The sequence below is a fragment of the Podarcis gaigeae genome (genome assembly GCF_964106915.1).
Source record: "Podarcis gaigeae genome assembly, chromosome: 8".
In the NCBI taxonomy this organism is placed as follows: domain Eukaryota; kingdom Metazoa; phylum Chordata; class Lepidosauria; order Squamata; family Lacertidae; genus Podarcis; species Podarcis gaigeae.
The window spans coordinates 72,204,793-72,221,225 of NC_139684.1; the positions used below are offsets into that span (position 1 = coordinate 72,204,793).

The following is a 16,433-nucleotide window of genomic DNA, read 5'->3' on the forward strand; positions in this document are numbered from 1 at the left end:
GCTCTCTCTCTCTCTCTCCTGTTTTAGGTGGTAATATGTATTCAGAGGGCCAGCCCTACCATTAGGCAAAGTGAGGAGAATGCCCTCAGGTGGCAAATATTGGGGAGCAACAGCAGTTCCCTGCTTGTTCATCTTAAGCTCTAGGACCATCCTCCACTGTATATGCTACATGGCTTGCCCTGCACTGAGCTGCTGTCTTCAGGTGCTGTGTGGAGGACGCTATCCTGACACCAGTGCTGAAGATTCAGCAGCCAGGCTAGTCAGCATCTCAGCACAAGAGAGGCCCCTATGTTGTCCTTTGCTTCAGAGGGCAAAACAACTTGGGCCAACCCTGCAGCGGGGCCCCTCTCGCTCATTGCAGAAGAGCGTTAGAAGGGCCCTGCTTGGATCAGGCCCAAGGCCCAGCTTCTCCGTCATCCTATTCTGACACTGCCTGTGGGAAGTGGAGATGACACGCAGTCACGATGGCTAGTGCTAGCCATTATCCGCCATGAATTAGTCCAATCCCCTTTTGAGCTAGCGGCCATCACTACCTCTTGCGGAAGCAAATTCCAGAGTTTTGATGTGCTGGGTGACAATAATGATTCCCCATCTCCTCCTTTCCCTCCAATCTCATTTGCCTCCCCACTGTAGGTTGGTAGCTGTGCCAGACGGGAGCTTGCATTCCTATTGGTTGGCAGCTTTCTCTCGCTCTCTCTGGTTTGTGTGTGTGTGCGCGCGTGTGTGTACACGCGGCGGTGATGTATCTGCGGAGACAAGAGCGGAGCAGAGAGAAAGGGAGGAAGGAGCGGATAGGGAAACGGGTGCAACGGCAGCACGCACGTTAGAGGAAAAAGCTGTTTGGGGTTAGATCTTTCCTATCAGCTCCAAATCGATTAGCTGATCCTATTTCGTTTCCCTCCTAGGTGGAGAAGTCGATTGATTATCTATATATATATATATATACACATACACTTAGATCTTTATCAATCAGAGCAGCAGCAGCAGGCAAAGCGGATTGCAAGATTCGCAGGCGGCGGTAACCCGGGAGCCTCTGCGCCGCCGAAAGTGAGTCGAAAAGGGACCCATTGCCGGATCCAGGCGCAGGCTGCGGAGAAGGCGCCTTGCACGCCACCGCGGAGGCCGGCGAGACCATGACTGCGGGAGCGCGGAGCAAGGCGCTGCCGCCTCGGGATTAGGGCCCACGCGGGCGCGACCGGTCGCTTTGCGCGAGCGGGGAAAGCAGAGCCTCCGCCGCCGGGAAGGCGCTCCGCCGGCCGGGCTGCTCGCCTGGGGCCCCTGCGAGGCTGGAGGATGGGCTGGCGCCTGGGGCTCGGCGGCGCCGGCGCCCCGCTGCTGCTGCTGCTGCTCCTGGCCGGGCCGGGCAGCGGCGGCCGAAAGTACCCCAAGCGCAAGTGCCCGGGGGGCTGCACCTGCTTCAAGGACACGGCCATCTGCGAGAGGGTCAAGGAGATCCCACGAGACCTGCCCCAGAACCTCTTCTCCCTGTAAGCGAGCTTCTCTCCGGGGTGCGGGTGGGGGGATTAGAGGCGGTGGAGGGGCTCGGGGAATGTCGCCCCCCACTCCACGCAAAAACCCCGCTTCCCTTTCCCTTACACGCAGGCCGAATACAAGCATATTCTCCAGCACCCCTTGCTTGGAGAAGGTGGGCAGCAGGGGGTTAAAAAGGAGATAGATAGATGGATAGCTAGCTAGCTAGATATAGATGATAGATAGATGATAGATGATAGATAGATAGATAGATAGATAGATGATAGATAGATAGATAGATAGATAGATAGATAGATAGATGATAGATAGATAGATAGATAGATAGATAGATAGATAGATAGATATAGATAGATGATAGATAGATAGATAGATAGATAGATAGATAGATAGATAGATGATAGAGATAATTTGCTTAGGTTTACACTTGATTGGGGTGGCTCCGGTTCATTGAGGAGGGGCTGGGCTAGGGGGTTCATCTCCTAAAAGTTTGGGGTCAGGACTTGAATAATTTAGAGGAGGGGTGCTATCTACAGACCCCCTTGACTCCCCCACCCTCTCAATTTCACCCTGCTCTCCTGCCCCACCAGCCTTTGAAAAACAGCCCCTTAAGGATGGGTGAGGGACTCTCCCCAAAGGAAAGGTGAATGGCTCTTTTTTAACTGCCCTCCCCTCCCCACATCGGAACCCTGGACCTGGGGCCGCCACAGTGGGGAGGGTTATTGCCTGTGAGAATCAGCAACCAGCCCTTGGGGTGTGCTCTCCCACCCCCCTCCATTTCCCTCCCCGCCAATAGTTGTGGCTGGATGTCGGTTTCCCTGCTTGGCATCGTTTAGCACATTTATTCATTTCTAATTGCGAAATGATTTTTAGCAGCACGTAAAGGTGGATGCCGTGCTTCTCCCCTCCCCACATGGCTGTGTGGTGCAGTGATGGTGGATCCTTGGTGGTTAGCTGTGGGGAATCTGGAAGGTTTTGGAGACCCAGCGCTTTGAACTGTGCGGGGAAGAATAATCATCTCCTTCCCAAATTGTACTGGACTGGCGAGCCCAAGAATGTGTACTCAGGGCCTTAGATCCTTTGCGTGTTCCCTAGAGCAACACCTCTAGTGGCTGCTACACTGCCCAGCTGCTACCTCCAGCAGTGGCATCCAAGGGTCAGGACAAGTGTCTATCCTAGGTGTGCCTCAAGCGCCCGCCCCCCATAGACTGGAGAGATAACTTGCAGGTGAAAACACCTGCAGATCTCTCAGGAATTGCTCTGCTGTTGCAGAGATGCAGGCATGCAGCTCCCTGGAGACCCTTGGAAGTGAGTAGAGGAACCCTAGGTTGAAACACAATGTGTACTCCAGGAAAGCTTAGAGACATTCCACAGAAACGCACAACCACTCTAGCTGCTGCATGAAAAAAACAGAGGCGGATTTCAGCTCAGCTCTCTCTGTGCAGCAATGAAGGGGGTTTTATGGGTGGTGGTGGGAAGACAACAATGTTTGGGCTTTGAAAGGTTGGGGTTTTTTTGAGTTCTGTGGTCAGGATGCTTCGGGGTTTGAGCTCCTTCAAGTCTGGGCAGGCTCAGTTTGGGGCTGACTGTGCCATCCTTCATGGGGCTTGCTGGTGCTGCCAGGCTACCTGCAGCTGACGTCTTTCATCACATCATCCAATTTCCACCCCCCCTTCCTTTCTCTTTCCTCCCCCTCTCGCTCCTTCCTCTCTCTGCAGGTCTCTAATTCGCTCAGGATTCACCGAGATCTTAGCTGGCAGCTTTCAACAGGTGCCATCTCTCCAGCTGCTGTAAGGATTCCTGACACCTCGGTTGTGAGTGGTGTGTGTGGATAGACAATGCCTGGCATGCCTTTTGTTTTCTCCATGCGTGTGAGCTACATGAGAAGCTGTTCCCGTAAACCCTTTCAGCCTCTGTGTCGCCCAGTGACGGTGAATCTCCTTAGGTCAATTTGTACTATTTCGCTGCCTCTTGCTTTTGGATATGCACAGAGCAGGTGTGGGGAACTTTTGGCCCTCCAGATGTGACTGAGCTACAGCTGCCATAATCCCTGACCATGCTTGCTGTGTCTGATGGGAGTTGGCACTGTGGTCTAAACCATTGAGCCTCTTGGACTTGCCGATCAGAAGGTCAGTGGTTCGAATCCCCACGACGGGGTGAGTTCCTGTTGCTCTGTCCCAGCTCCTGCCAACCTAGCAGTTCGAAAGCATACCAGTGCAAGTAGATAAATAGGTACCACTGCGGTGAGAAGGCAAACAGCATTTTTGTGCTCTCTGGTTTCCATCACAGTGTTCAGTTGAGCCAGAAGTGGTTTAGTCATGCTGGCCACATGACCCAGAAAGCTGTCTGTGGACAAACGCCGGCTCCCTCGGCCTGAAAGCAAGATGAGCACTGCAATCCCATAGTTGCCCATAGCTCAGCCACATCTGCTGGGCCAAAAGTTCCCCAGAAGTATGTGAGTCTATCCACCTAGCTGCCTTCTCTAGCCCAACCTGGTGGCCTGCAAATGTTTTGCGCTCCAACTCCCATCATCCCTGACCATTGACCATGGTGATTGGGGGCTGATGGGACTTAGAGTCCAACAACATCTGGAGGACAACAGGTTTGGAAGGCTGGTTTGGTCAATTTGTCAGTTAGAAAGGTCATTGGAAAGGAGTAAAAGGTGTTCATGGAATTTGTTATACACATTTTTATTTTTATACAAGTAACATCGCAAAAGAGGCATTTCCTCCAGTGCAAGAGACATCAGGCGGAATGCCTCTCCAAAAACAATGTCTGTTGCAACAAATGTGTGCATTTGTCTTAAAAAATGCTTTACTTTGGAACAAAGATTATCTTTCTGCAAATTAATGCAGATTTCATCAACTCATCCATCAGTTAATTGGCTTAAATTTGAACCATTAATCAACAATAGCAGCCCTGAAATTGATCTGCCTTATCAGTGACTGTTTGCAGATGCTCCTGTGAGTGTGGATTTCAGGAGGGAACTTGTAACGTTTCAGGAGATCGGGCTTGTGGGTTAGTGCCGACACTTGATTTTGCGGGACATGTGATGGTGTCTGTTGGTGTGTCTGTGTGTGCCCCCCGTGAGCATGTCTCTCTCACATCTGTGCAATTGTATTTGTACATTTTCACGGATACTTGCTTGTGCCCTACTGCTGCTTAAGGGGTGGGTGAGAGAATCTCACGCACCGCAAGCAGAGCCAAGTGGGATGGAAATAGTGAGTAGAGGCCTTCGTTCCAATCTGTGCTGGTGCAGGGCGGAGGAAGTTTCTCATTGGCATGATGGCAGTGCTTAATGAGAGAGAGAGAGGTACCCGTATGAATCCAGAACTGGATTCCAACATCATAGGAAGTCTCCTAACTGCAGGTGTGTGGATAGAAATGGCCCACACATGTTCTACAAAGAAATGCATATTCTGTGCATGCTCCAAGTCACTGTTTTCCCTGTCATTTTGTCACATAGTCCAACCTTGATCCCTTGGGTTGAAGAACAGATTTGGGGGCCAAATCCTGCCAAGGCATGGGAGTAGCCAGGGGGCGCAAGAGGGGAAGCTCCCCCCCAATCAATTAAAACAATAGAAATACTTAACTAACTGACTAATCACGTCGGTTCTGCCCCCCCCCCATAAAAGTCCTACCCTACCCAACAAAAAATCCTGGCTATGTCCATGTGCTGAGCTCTAGCTAATGACAAGAGCGGGGGGGGGGTGCTGGTCCAGGGTGCTCTGGCATAATACTCTGGGCACCCCATTAGATCTCTCCATTACAGCTAAGGGGTGATTGGCAGGCCCCTTTCCTTCCTGTTGACCTTCCAGCTGTGGGTAGACCAAGGTCTTGGTACTAGTGAGATAGCTCCCCACTGAGTCCTCTTTCGCCCACCATAGGAACACCAGATTGTGAGTGTGATTTAACTCTTTTGGACGGTAGCGACAGTAAACCTTGTTACCATGCCCTCCCAAACCTAGAGGGCACCTTGATGCAAGATGCAGCGATTTGGGACGCAAGCCCTGCTCCCTCTCTTCCATCCCAGACTTGGTTACCGTCCCCGTCGTATGCCCCAGTGTCTGACCTGCCTGCTTCTTCCCCCAATCCCCCAACCCCTAGCTTGATCACTTACAACTCCCTGGAACTGATCGGGGACGACGCCTTTGTGGGACTCATACACCTGGAGTACTTGTGAGTGTGCAAGGGGAGGCGTCAGGGGAGGGTTGGGGGCAGCCATGCGCGTTGGGGTGGGGTGGAGTGGGGCGAGGCATAAATGACCCAGGAGGGTAAGGGGTTGGGATGGATATTTGGGGCAAGGTTGAGTCACTTTAGGAGGTGAATCCATATTAAGAGAAGACAGGCAACTTATTAAAGATCTCCCTAGTTGACTAATCTCCTAGGCTTTAATTTTGTTACTTAATCTTTGCTTAAATTTAAGTACACTTCCATAGACGACAACATCAGTGAATTTTTTTGAAAGGAAACATGCTGTTTTAAATGTGCATAATGGTCTGATTTAATAAATTAATAGAAATTATGCACATTTATATAAATAATAATAGGGTAATTAAACAAGCTATATGGCCTTTTAAACTGGGAGTGGTATTGGTTTTGTTTGTTGTTATGGTATGTATTTATGTGCTTTTATATTGTAAACTGCCCTGTGATCTTCGGATGAAGGGTGGTATAGAAACATCATCATCATCATCATCATCATCATAAATAATAGTGAAAGATAGGTTTGCAACCTCTTTCGGCTAGTTCAGATGTGACACCAAACCAGATGTGGTACCAAGAATCATGTAAATGAGCCTCTGTGCTCGCACATTCGCTACACCTTCCACACTACTCCTCACACTCTCTGGTTTCCTTCTGATGTAGCAGTAATCCACAGTTTGCTGTTACATCTGAACTGGGCAACCTGTGGTCTGGGGAAACCATGAATTCAACAAAACAGGTATATAAACCCAGTCCAAAACTGTGGTTTGTAGGAAAACTGTGGCATACACCAACCATGGATTGGCCTGGTTCAGGCCACTAAACTATGGTTTGCCACTAAGCCAAAAGCAAGAGAGGAATTCAGAGTGTGAGAGAGGTGAGATAGGAAGGTATGAGCTGCTGTGCCTGGATCCAACACATATAGCTTTTATAGATAAGTCTTGCCATTTCAGGCTTCTAACCCCCTTTGCCCCCCGTCCCTGCTCCATCCCTTGAAGCCATGAATATCACCATTAAACTTCTGAGACTGGCTACCTTGTTTCCCCTTTAGTTGTCCCTCCACTGCTGTCTTCCAAATTGTGACTTAATTGTTCTTTCCACTTGTAGGTTCATTGAGCAAAACAGGCTTGAAGCAATCTCTAAGAACGCCTTCCGAGGTCTCAAGAACCTCCTCTACCTGTGAGTGATTTTTTTGACCCACTCCTAATCCCAGTCTAGCCCTTAACACAGACCCAAACAATCTCACTTCCCAACATGGCATCCAGCCGCCCCACATCTCCATACTTGTCCTCTCTCTCCTTCTCTCCACCTTACACTTCCTTGCATTTCCTCCAAACACCAGATTTCCATATGATGTTGGATTCCAGCTTCCAGCATTCCCGGACTGTTCTCATCATCCCTCACTGCTCCCAGCATTACCAAATCCAACCCCCATCATTCCTGACCAGTAGCAAAACATCTTTTGCAGACCCTGTTGGTTCCTAATACACATCCCCTTTATTTAAACTGTGCTTACTTCACTTCCACCGCAATGTTCGCCTTCCCAGCCCCGCAAACTGAGGATGTGTACGTTGCCTTCCTTCTAAGTGCTTTCCCTGCCAGTGTGGTGTAGTGGTTAAGAGCGGTGGACTTGTAATCTGGTGAACTGGGTTCGCTTCCCTGCTCCTCCACATGCAGCTGCTGGGTGGCCTTGGGCTAGTCACACTTCTTTGATGTCTCTCAGCCCCACTCACCTCACAGAGTGTTTGTTGTGGGGGAGGAAGGGAAAGGAGGTTGTTAGCTGCTTTGAGACTCCTTAGGGTAGTGATAAAGCGGGATATCAAATCCAAACTCTTCTTCTTCTTCTTGCCCACAGGAATTTGGCTAACAATAACCTGCAGACCTTACCAAGGAACCTGTTCCAGGGCTTAGATGCTTTGACTTCAGTGTGAGTGTGGGGCTAAGGGGGGGGAGCGTTGTGGGTATGGAGTACATAGGGGATGTGGGGCACTTCCTGGCAGTCACTAATTTTGGGTGGGATTCAGTTGCTTCCTGGCAAAGTCAGGTTGCCACCATTAGAGTTGGTTGGGTGGTCTTGTGCTATTAACCCCCTTCCCTCAAAAGATCAGACGTCTTGCCATAATAAAAGTGAGGGGGGAATGCATGAGAAAGCACAGGACGATATTTGCTTTGGCACAAGTTCATCTAACCTCCTCACAAACAAGTCATAAGAAATGGTCTTGAAATAGCTAACGTTGTCTAACAGCTTAACATGAGTCGACAGTGTGATGCAGCAGCAAAACAAAACAAAACCCCTAATGCTATTTTAGGCTTCCTCATCAGAAGCATAGGGAAGTCATATTCTGCCACACCTGGAATACTGTGTCCAGTTCTGGGCGCCACAATTTAAAAAGGATATTGACAAGCTGGAATGTATACAGAGGAGGGTGACCAAGAAGATCGAGAGTCTGGAAACCAAGCCTTATGTGGAATGGTTGAAGGAGCTGGGTATGTTTAGTCTGGATAAGAGGAAATACGATAAGCGTCTTCAAATACATCAAGGGCTGTCATATGGAAGATGGAACAAGCTTGTTTTCTCCTGCTCTGGAGGCGGCACTCGCAACAGTGGCTTCAAAATAGAAGAAAGGAGATTCTGGCTAAACATTAGGAAGAACTTTCTGACAGTAAGAGCTGTTTGACAGTGGAACGGTCTTCCCCAGGAGGTTTTTAAGCAGAGGTTGGATGGCCATCTGCCATGGATGCTTCAGTGGAGATTCCTGCATTTCAGGGGGAATCCCGTCTAAAACTACAATTCTTGGATTCTAAGTGCCCATAGTGATTCAGTTACCTCTCCGCTGCTGGCAAGGAGTGCAGTCAAAAGTGCAATGGAGTCTCTTGCAAAGGAAAGCCAAAGGGGAGGACCGAATGTCACAAGCTCCGCGTGGGTGGAGATTAATTTGCTTGGCTAATTGTGGGCACAGTTGCTGAAGCAGCGACAGTTTTCAAAACACTGCCACCCCAAGCTATGTTCACCATCCTAACCTAATTACAAAAGGATGCAAAAATTGACTATGCTGTAAGTGGGGAGGGAGCAAGGCTGGGGCGGGGCAAGGGAAGAGGGCAGGGATAGCCAACAGAAGCTTTTGAACTGAAACTCCATAGAATTGTAGAATTGGAAGGGACCCTGAGGGTCATCTAGTCCAACCCCCAGCAATGCAGGAATCTAATCTAACAGTGATAACACTGGCTGGCCCTAGGTCCACATTTCAGCTGCCCTCAGCCTAGTGCTGGTCCCAAACTGGCTTCTTTCCTGGCAGGGACTTGCGGGGGAATGCTTTCCACTGCGACTGCAAACTCAAATGGCTGGTGGAGTGGCTGGGCGAGACCAACGCCCAGGTGGAGCCCATGGAGTGCAGGTCGCCGCCAGAGCTGAACCGCACCAAAATCAGCGACCTCCGCCCTGCAGGCTTCAACTGCATCACTACAGGTAGGTCATCGCTTTCTCCCCTGTGCTTCCCCCACCTGGAAGAGGATCCCCACCACCACCTTCACTCAAGGATGGCCGAAGACATTTTGTACAGAGGCGGAGGAAGGGGGCGCGGTGGGGGCAGGCCAGCCCAGGTGTCACCACTGAGGGGGGGGTGACAAAATGCTGGGCGGCACTCACTGCAGGGCCTGCAGTGTACTGGAGCCATGCACCTCTCCGGGGAGTGATGCGGTGGCTTGGGTGCCCGCAGGCTCCACGCTGCCCCAAATGGTTCGCTCGCCACCTTCCCCTCAGCTGTAGGGCAGCTGAGTGGGAGGAGGCAGGCAGACTCCTTGGAGGCCCCACGGAGTGTCCTGCCCCGGCTGGCCCCACCCCGCAGACGGCTGGCCCTGCCCCTGGGCACAGGGCACGTGCACCACCCCAGGGGCCCAATCAGCTTGCTCCGCCACTGATTTTGTAAACCACTTTTGGGTCTCGTCTGATGCAAAGCAATATATAAATATGCAAAATAAACAAGAACCCGCTCCTGCTACAGTTCTTTTGGGATTCCCTGTCCTCTTATTCCAACCCCTCCAGTCTGTTCTCTTCTGCCACTCTCCTGTCATTGTTTTCAACAGGAGTGCCAGCTTGGCTCCGTGACTTTGGGTACCCGGGGCCATTGATCGTGCAAGGCCCTGGCACCAAAATTTGTGGGTGCCGGGCACCTTCATGGGGAATTTTATGGGTGCTCAGGCACCCAGGGCCCCAGGGAGTTGGCACCGATGGTTTTCACATATAGCAGGTGTTTGCTGATTGAGGAGTCAGGTTGCCTGCCCATCAGATGCCAAGAAGATGAAGAACTACACATCTTTTAGAAGACATCTGAAGGCAGCCCTGTATCAGGAAGTTTTTAATGTTTGACATTTTATTATGTTTTTACTTTATATTTTGCTGGAAGCCGCCCAGCCAGATGGGTGGGGTATAAATGTTGTTGTTGTTGTTGTTGTTGTTATTGTTGTTGTCAGCTTCACCTTGCATTCAAGGCCCTGTTAGTGGGATTCTTAATGTCATCTATTTTGGGATACTGGACTCGAATACTTGAGGGGTTTGAACCTCATGAGGTTGGTGGACTCCAACTCCCATCAGCCCAGCCAGGATGGCCAGCAGTTAGGGATGATGGGATTTGTAGTCCAGGATCATCTGGAGAGTCACAGGTTCCTCACCCCTGAGATAAGCCTTTCGGTCTGATCTAGGATGACTCCTTTTATGGTTCTTAGGTTCTTCATGGGTGACAAACATGATCAAGAATATACATGGTGTAGGTGGAAAGAGGATAGAGGAGAAGCTTTTCTCCTTTCAAATGACTAGAACAGGGTTTCCCAGACTTGGGTCTCCAGCTGTTTTTGGATTACAGTTCCCATTATTCCAGGCCACTGGTCCTGTTAGCTTGGGATGATGGGAGTTGTAGTCCAAAAACGGCTGGAGACCCATGTTTGAGAAACCCTGCACCAGAAGTTGGGATTGTCCAATTGAATTTTTGGGGCATCAGTGCAGGGCAGACCAAAGGAAACACTTTTGTCACCTGGTGGGATTTGCCACCATGAGATGTGGTGGCCATGGCTCTAGATGTCTTTAAAAGTTGATTAGAGAGAGTTCTGAGACGCAGATAAAAAGGTGTCATTCAGCCCTTGTGCCTGAGGGTTTAAAAGCAGTACTGTAAATAAATACAGAGAGCCTGTGATGTGGGTGAGTGGGTGTTTAAGGCAAGCCTGGGAACATGCCCATATTGATTAATAGTGTTTCAGCCAGCTGAGTTGTCCCCACTCAGGACAGTTGAAGCAAATAGAAGCGGAGGAGGTCCTTTCCTGTTCTAGTTCTAACCTCCACCCTCTTTCCTGCAGACCTTGTTCTCTTCGACACGCTACCTGAGCAGTCGCTCTCGGTAGAAACCTTCATGAACAACAAGGAACAGAACTTGGTCATTGCCCAGCCCTTCACTGGCCGCTGCAGTTTCTTGGAGTGGGACCACGTGGCCGGGAAATTCCGCACCTATGCCAGCATTAACGGTGAGCTATGCACCCACTTCCTCTCCCGACTCTATTAGAGACCCTGTCTTACATCCTGGGAAGCAGAAGAGCTTTAGCCCAGTGGTAGGGCATCGGCTTTACATGCCGAAGGTCCCTGGTTCAATCCCCAGCATCTCCAGGTAGGACTGGGAAGGTTCCCTTGCCTGAATCCCTGGAGAGCTGCTGTCAATCATTGCAGACAATACTGGACTAGATGGTCAGAAAGTAAAAGCGGTTTTCTATGCTCCTTATTCGTGGGCAAGGTCAGCAGCAATACATGAGTGTGGGAGAAAGCTTGAGAGTTAATATTTGTAGGAAGGCTCATTGTGTCCCAGGTGCAGCAAGGGAAGAACCTCCTCTGATGTAGCTGCTAGTGTTAAATAGGCTGGCTGGGGTTTGAGGTGTGAGGCCAGGGATGGCGAGCCCGTTCACACCCCCCCCCCAGACATTGTTGGACTCCAATTCCCATAAGCCCTTGCCTGCATGGCCAATGGTCAGACATGGTGGGAGGTGTAGCCTAGCAACATCTGGGGGAACGCAAGTTCCCTACCTGTGTTCTACGGTTCACTTGTGTTTTTATCCTCTAAGAAACCGATAAGATCATTAGGGCTGGACGATATATCAATATATCATCCACTTTGAGGTCCGTATTGTGATATAGGCTTCATAATTTTTGACCTGCCAATATATCGCGAATCATGATGTTTGTGTGTGCACACCATGCAAAAATAGCAATGCAGGGGGAAACCGTGAAGCCAGCCGAATGTCTTTACATAGGTCCATCCTTATTTCAGACATCATGATAGATTAGATAGATAGATAGATAGATAGATAGATAGATATATCATGATGTTTAGCTGGCAATATATTGCGATGTTGAAAACCAGATATCATCCAGCCCTAAAGATCATTCATGTTTCCCTTCTTACGGAAGCCATGTCTCTGTAGTATGACACTGAACACTTGCCCACCCGTCCGCCATTTTGTCTGTGTTCCATTGGGCCTTCTCCATAGCTGCTGTTTCTTTCAACTGTAGCCTCTCTAACATCACGCAAAGGAGCAGGTCACCATTCGTTCTCTCCACACCGTCTCCACTTCCTAGGCTCATCCACGGTGGTCTGCAAACCCCTGGTGATCGACGGCCACCTCTTTGTGGTAGTGGCTCAGCTGTTCGGAGGCTCGCACATCTACAAGCGGCACGAAGCGGCGGCGGGGGGCTTCGTACACATGCAGGCCATTGACGGCTCCCGCATCCGCAAGCCCAACGACATCGAGGTCTTCCGCGTAGAGGGAGACTGGTATTTCATCATGGCCGACAGCTCCAAGGCCGGCTCCACTACCCTGTATCGCTGGAACGGGCATGGCTTCTACTCGCATCAGTCTCTGCACCCCTGGTATCGTGACACAGATGCCGAGTTCCTGGAGATTGCTGGCAAACCCCACCTCATCTTGGCCAGCAGCTCTCAGCGCCCCGTCGTCTACCAGTGGAATAAGCAGCAGTTTGTCCGCCGCACAGATATCCCTGACATGGACGATGTCTATGCCGTCAAGCACTTCAAAGTCAAGGAGGATGTCTACGTTTGCCTGACGCGATTCCTTGGTGACTCCAAGGTGAGGCTGGCGGAATCATCACCAAGTCCCAATTTGCTTCTCAGTAGGACAGGTGTGGGGAATCTTTGGCCTTCCAGATGTTGCTACAGCTACAGTTCCCATCAGCCCCAGCAAGCGTGGGCAATGGTGGTTGTGGTTGAACAATGCCTAGAGCAGGATTTCCCAACCTTGGATCTCCCAAGCTGTTGTTGGACTACAACTCCCATCATCCCTAGCTAACAGGGACCATGGTCAGGTAGGATGGGAATTGTGGTCCTAAAACAGCTGGAGACCCAAGTTTGGGTAACACTGGTCTAGAGGGCCAGGGTTTCTTCACGCCTGCAGTGGGGGAATGTGCTTATGCTCAGTGGAAAGGTGTTGAAACTGCCCTTGGTCCACTCTCATGTACAGCATTGCATGTTTCTGAATGTTGAGGTGTGGTGGGTGTTGAACCTGGCAGCCTAGAGGTAAAGGAAGCCCTGAGCAGGGAAGTAGATATGGAGTGCTCCTGAAGTCTGCTTTCAGACACATTAGGCTGCATTAGTAGAACCACAGTTTCCAAGCCACGGCAAAGAAATGCCACTTATTCCACATTAACCAGACCTTATCTGGTGTAAAGTGCCCATTTCTGGGTGCTGCACATTAAGAAAGTAGCAGACAAATTGGTTGCGGTTCAGGGGAGGGCAGTAAAGATGGTCCTGTGTTGAAGAAACTGAGTGTGTTTAGAATGGAGACTATGATATGGCAGCATCTTCAAGCACCTGTTGTGCTTTATACAGAAAAGGACAAAGAGTGGTTCTTTATGCAAGGGAGTAAGGAGCTACCCAGGCACAAGGCCTACCCTTGACCCAATAAACCATGGCTTATCAGTCCCAAACCCAACAGTTCCCTATGTGAGACTGCCCACATTCTAGTGACTGGTAAGAAATGAATGAATTTGTTATCCTGTCCTGGTCACGGTCTTTGTAAGTACATCAATCACCCAGTTCTTGGCTCAATTAGAAGTAGGATATGATAATATTATATATCATTAATGTTGTTGTTGTTTTATACTCCACTCATCTGGCTGGGTTTCCCCAGCCACGCTGGGCAGCTCCCAACAAAATATTAAAAATACAATAAAGCATCAAACATTAATGTTCCCGAAACAGGGCTGCCTTCAGATGTCTTTTAAAAGCCAGATAGTTGTTTATTTCCTTGACATCTGATGGGAGGGTGTTCCACAGGGCGGGCGCCACTACCAAGAAGGCCCTCTGCCTGGTTCCCTGTAAACTCACTTCTCACAGTTTGAGGGAACCACCAGAAGGCCCTCAGAGCTGGACCTCAGTGTCCAGGCTGAACGATGTGGGTGGAGATGCTCCTTCAGGTATCCTGGGCCGAGGCCGAGCATATCCAACCCTGTGTTGCACTTTGCTGGAGTCTCCATCTTCCCAAGGGCACCTGAGCTCACGTTCCTCTCTGCCACCCACAGGTGATGCACTGGGACGGCTCCATGTTCCGAGATGTCCAGCAGATGCCTTCCCGCGGCTCCATGGTCTTCCAGCCACTGAGCATCGCCGGTTACCGCTACGCCTTCCTAGGCAACGACTACTCCTTCAGCAAAGTGTACCTCTACGACCCTGTCACAGGGCTCTTCCAGCACTTCCAAGAGCTGAGCACCCAGGCCCCGCGCTCCTTCGCCCACCTCAGCATCGACAACCAGGACTTCCTCATCGCCTCCAGCTTCAAGGGCCAAACGCATATCTACCGGCATGTCATCAACGATCAGAGTGCCTGAGCCTGGCGGTGGTGGGGTTGGGGGTGTCAAGGATAAGAGGCAGCCACCATGGGGAGAGGAAGGGCAGGAGAGGAGCCAGCCCCTGGAGGAAGTGCAGTGCCAGAGGCAACTACTAGGAAGGCAGGACGGGAAGCAAGACGCTGCTGAGAGTGCAATTCTCCAGTGGCAGAGAAGGGTGGAGAGGACTGGGTAACAGCTAGCCAGTGGGTGGAAGGCAGGCAAACTGAACAGCCACAATTCACTAGCACGTGAAAGTAATGGCAACAGGAACAGTCCACAGAATGCTTTAAACAAAAACAACTGCTAGAACAAAGGATGCTGGAGATTGCAGGACCAAAAGCCCACAATACTTTGCAGTGGGGCTAAACTGAGCATCTTCACAGATGGGGGCGTGCAGATTTGGAGAGGCAAACTTTGCTTAAAATCAATCCGAATTTTGTTCCCGGTTGTTTCCCCCCGCTTAAAGCATGGATGCTCTCCATTTAAATACCGTCCCTCCTCACTAACGTGGATGAAGGCTTGTGTTTTCCCTCCCGAAGTCAACTTTTATTGTCTTTTTTAAAAAGGGTTCAGTGCAAACCGTTTCCCCGTGCTTATTTTCTCTGCTTGCTTGTTTTTACTACAAATTATTTCCCCTCCTTTTCAAATGCATGGTTGTTGTTTTCTAAATAAAATTTGTGCAATTCAGCAAAAGGTAAGCTGCAACCCTATACCCACTTATCTGGGAGCATGACCCGTGGAACTCAATGGGACCTACACCTGGGTCTAGGATTGCGCTATGTCATTGAAATCCCTGACATTTAATCGGCTGCTGCAAAGTCCCATTCTAGGTTTCCATTGAGACAAAATTGCAGAATTCCATGTATGGTTCTATGGAAGCAAGTGTCAATGGCATTCAATGAGACACCTGCAATTATTGACTGCTGGGTTGCAACAAATGTGTTTTTAATGGCTGTTTTCAGTCTTATGGTTTTTCTGAATATTTTTAGGCACTCCACAGTGTCTGGTTCTTAAAGCACAACTAAAGCACAAGCTTAGCTTTCAAGCACATGAGGTACCCCTGCTCCTTTTGATGTGGGTCAGGGGGAGAAAACCAAGGGGGCACAAGGTAGGCTGGACTCACTGATAGGATGGGTGGGCAAAGGAGACTACAGAACTGAGAAAGGCTCCAGGGAGATCTGCCATGCATCTTAAGTACAGCACTTATCCTTTTACCTGTAAATAACCAGCATGTTGTTCAAATCCATCAACCTTCTTCCAGTAGTGGGCAGCACTGGCCTGCAAGGAGTGCATGCTCTTACTGGAATCACAAGAATATTGAGCTGGCATCACCTGGGCAGAGGCTGTTTCTCCGACAGAGGCAGACCGCCACCGCCTTCTGTCTCCCATTCATGACGTGGGGGTCCCACAACATGCGACCAATGTAAATAATAATAAAAATAGTATATTGTTCATGGGCTTGTGAGTAGTATTGTTTGTTGTGCGCCTGCTTCCCAACTGCAACAACAGGTGGGTTGTGCCAGAAATCATATCAAGGAGAGGGGGTGCCCAGGCACAACTGTACTGTGCTGCCAGGTTTGTTGCATGCTAGACTCCATGGGGGGAGCAGGGGAGAAGTTACTCTGAAGAGAGTGCACTGCTGTGTTGCCACTGTTGCATTTTCCAGGAAACTTCCTGCAAGTTCAAGAACATGAGAGCCCTGCAGGATCAGGCCAAAGGCCCACCTAATCCCAATATTGTGTTCCCAAAGTGGCCAGCAAAATGCACTGGTTTCCAGCAAGACATGAGCACAAAAACACTGTCCAATCGTGATCCCTAGCCACTGGCACTGGTGCCTCTGCTACTGGGTACAGCAGGCATA

General features: G+C 50.0%; 1 protein-coding gene across 4 annotated transcripts; it reads left to right on the forward strand.

Annotated features, from left to right (window-relative positions):
- Window positions 1–695: 695 nt before the first annotated feature.
- Window positions 696–16,024, forward strand: LOC310850041 (leucine-rich glioma-inactivated protein 1-like). Of its 4 annotated transcripts, none has more exons than XM_083751077.1 (9): window positions 696–1,487; window positions 3,207–3,278; window positions 5,596–5,667; window positions 6,802–6,873; window positions 7,550–7,621; window positions 8,991–9,160; window positions 11,041–11,205; window positions 12,242–12,816; window positions 14,267–16,024. In XM_083751077.1, the coding sequence occupies exons 1-9, from the start codon at window positions 1,294–1,296 to the stop codon at window positions 14,570–14,572; spliced, it is 1,698 nt and encodes a 565-aa protein (XP_083607203.1). In that variant the 5' UTR covers window positions 696–1,293; the 3' UTR covers window positions 14,573–16,024. The 4 variants fall into 4 exon arrangements, with proteins under 4 accessions (XP_083607203.1, XP_083607204.1, XP_083607206.1 ...); XM_083751078.1 differs by having other exon boundaries at window positions 710–1,487; window positions 12,308–12,816; XM_083751080.1 differs by lacking the exon at window positions 5,596–5,667 and having other exon boundaries at window positions 735–1,487; window positions 12,308–12,816.
- The last annotated feature ends 409 nt before the right edge of the window (window positions 16,025–16,433 follow it).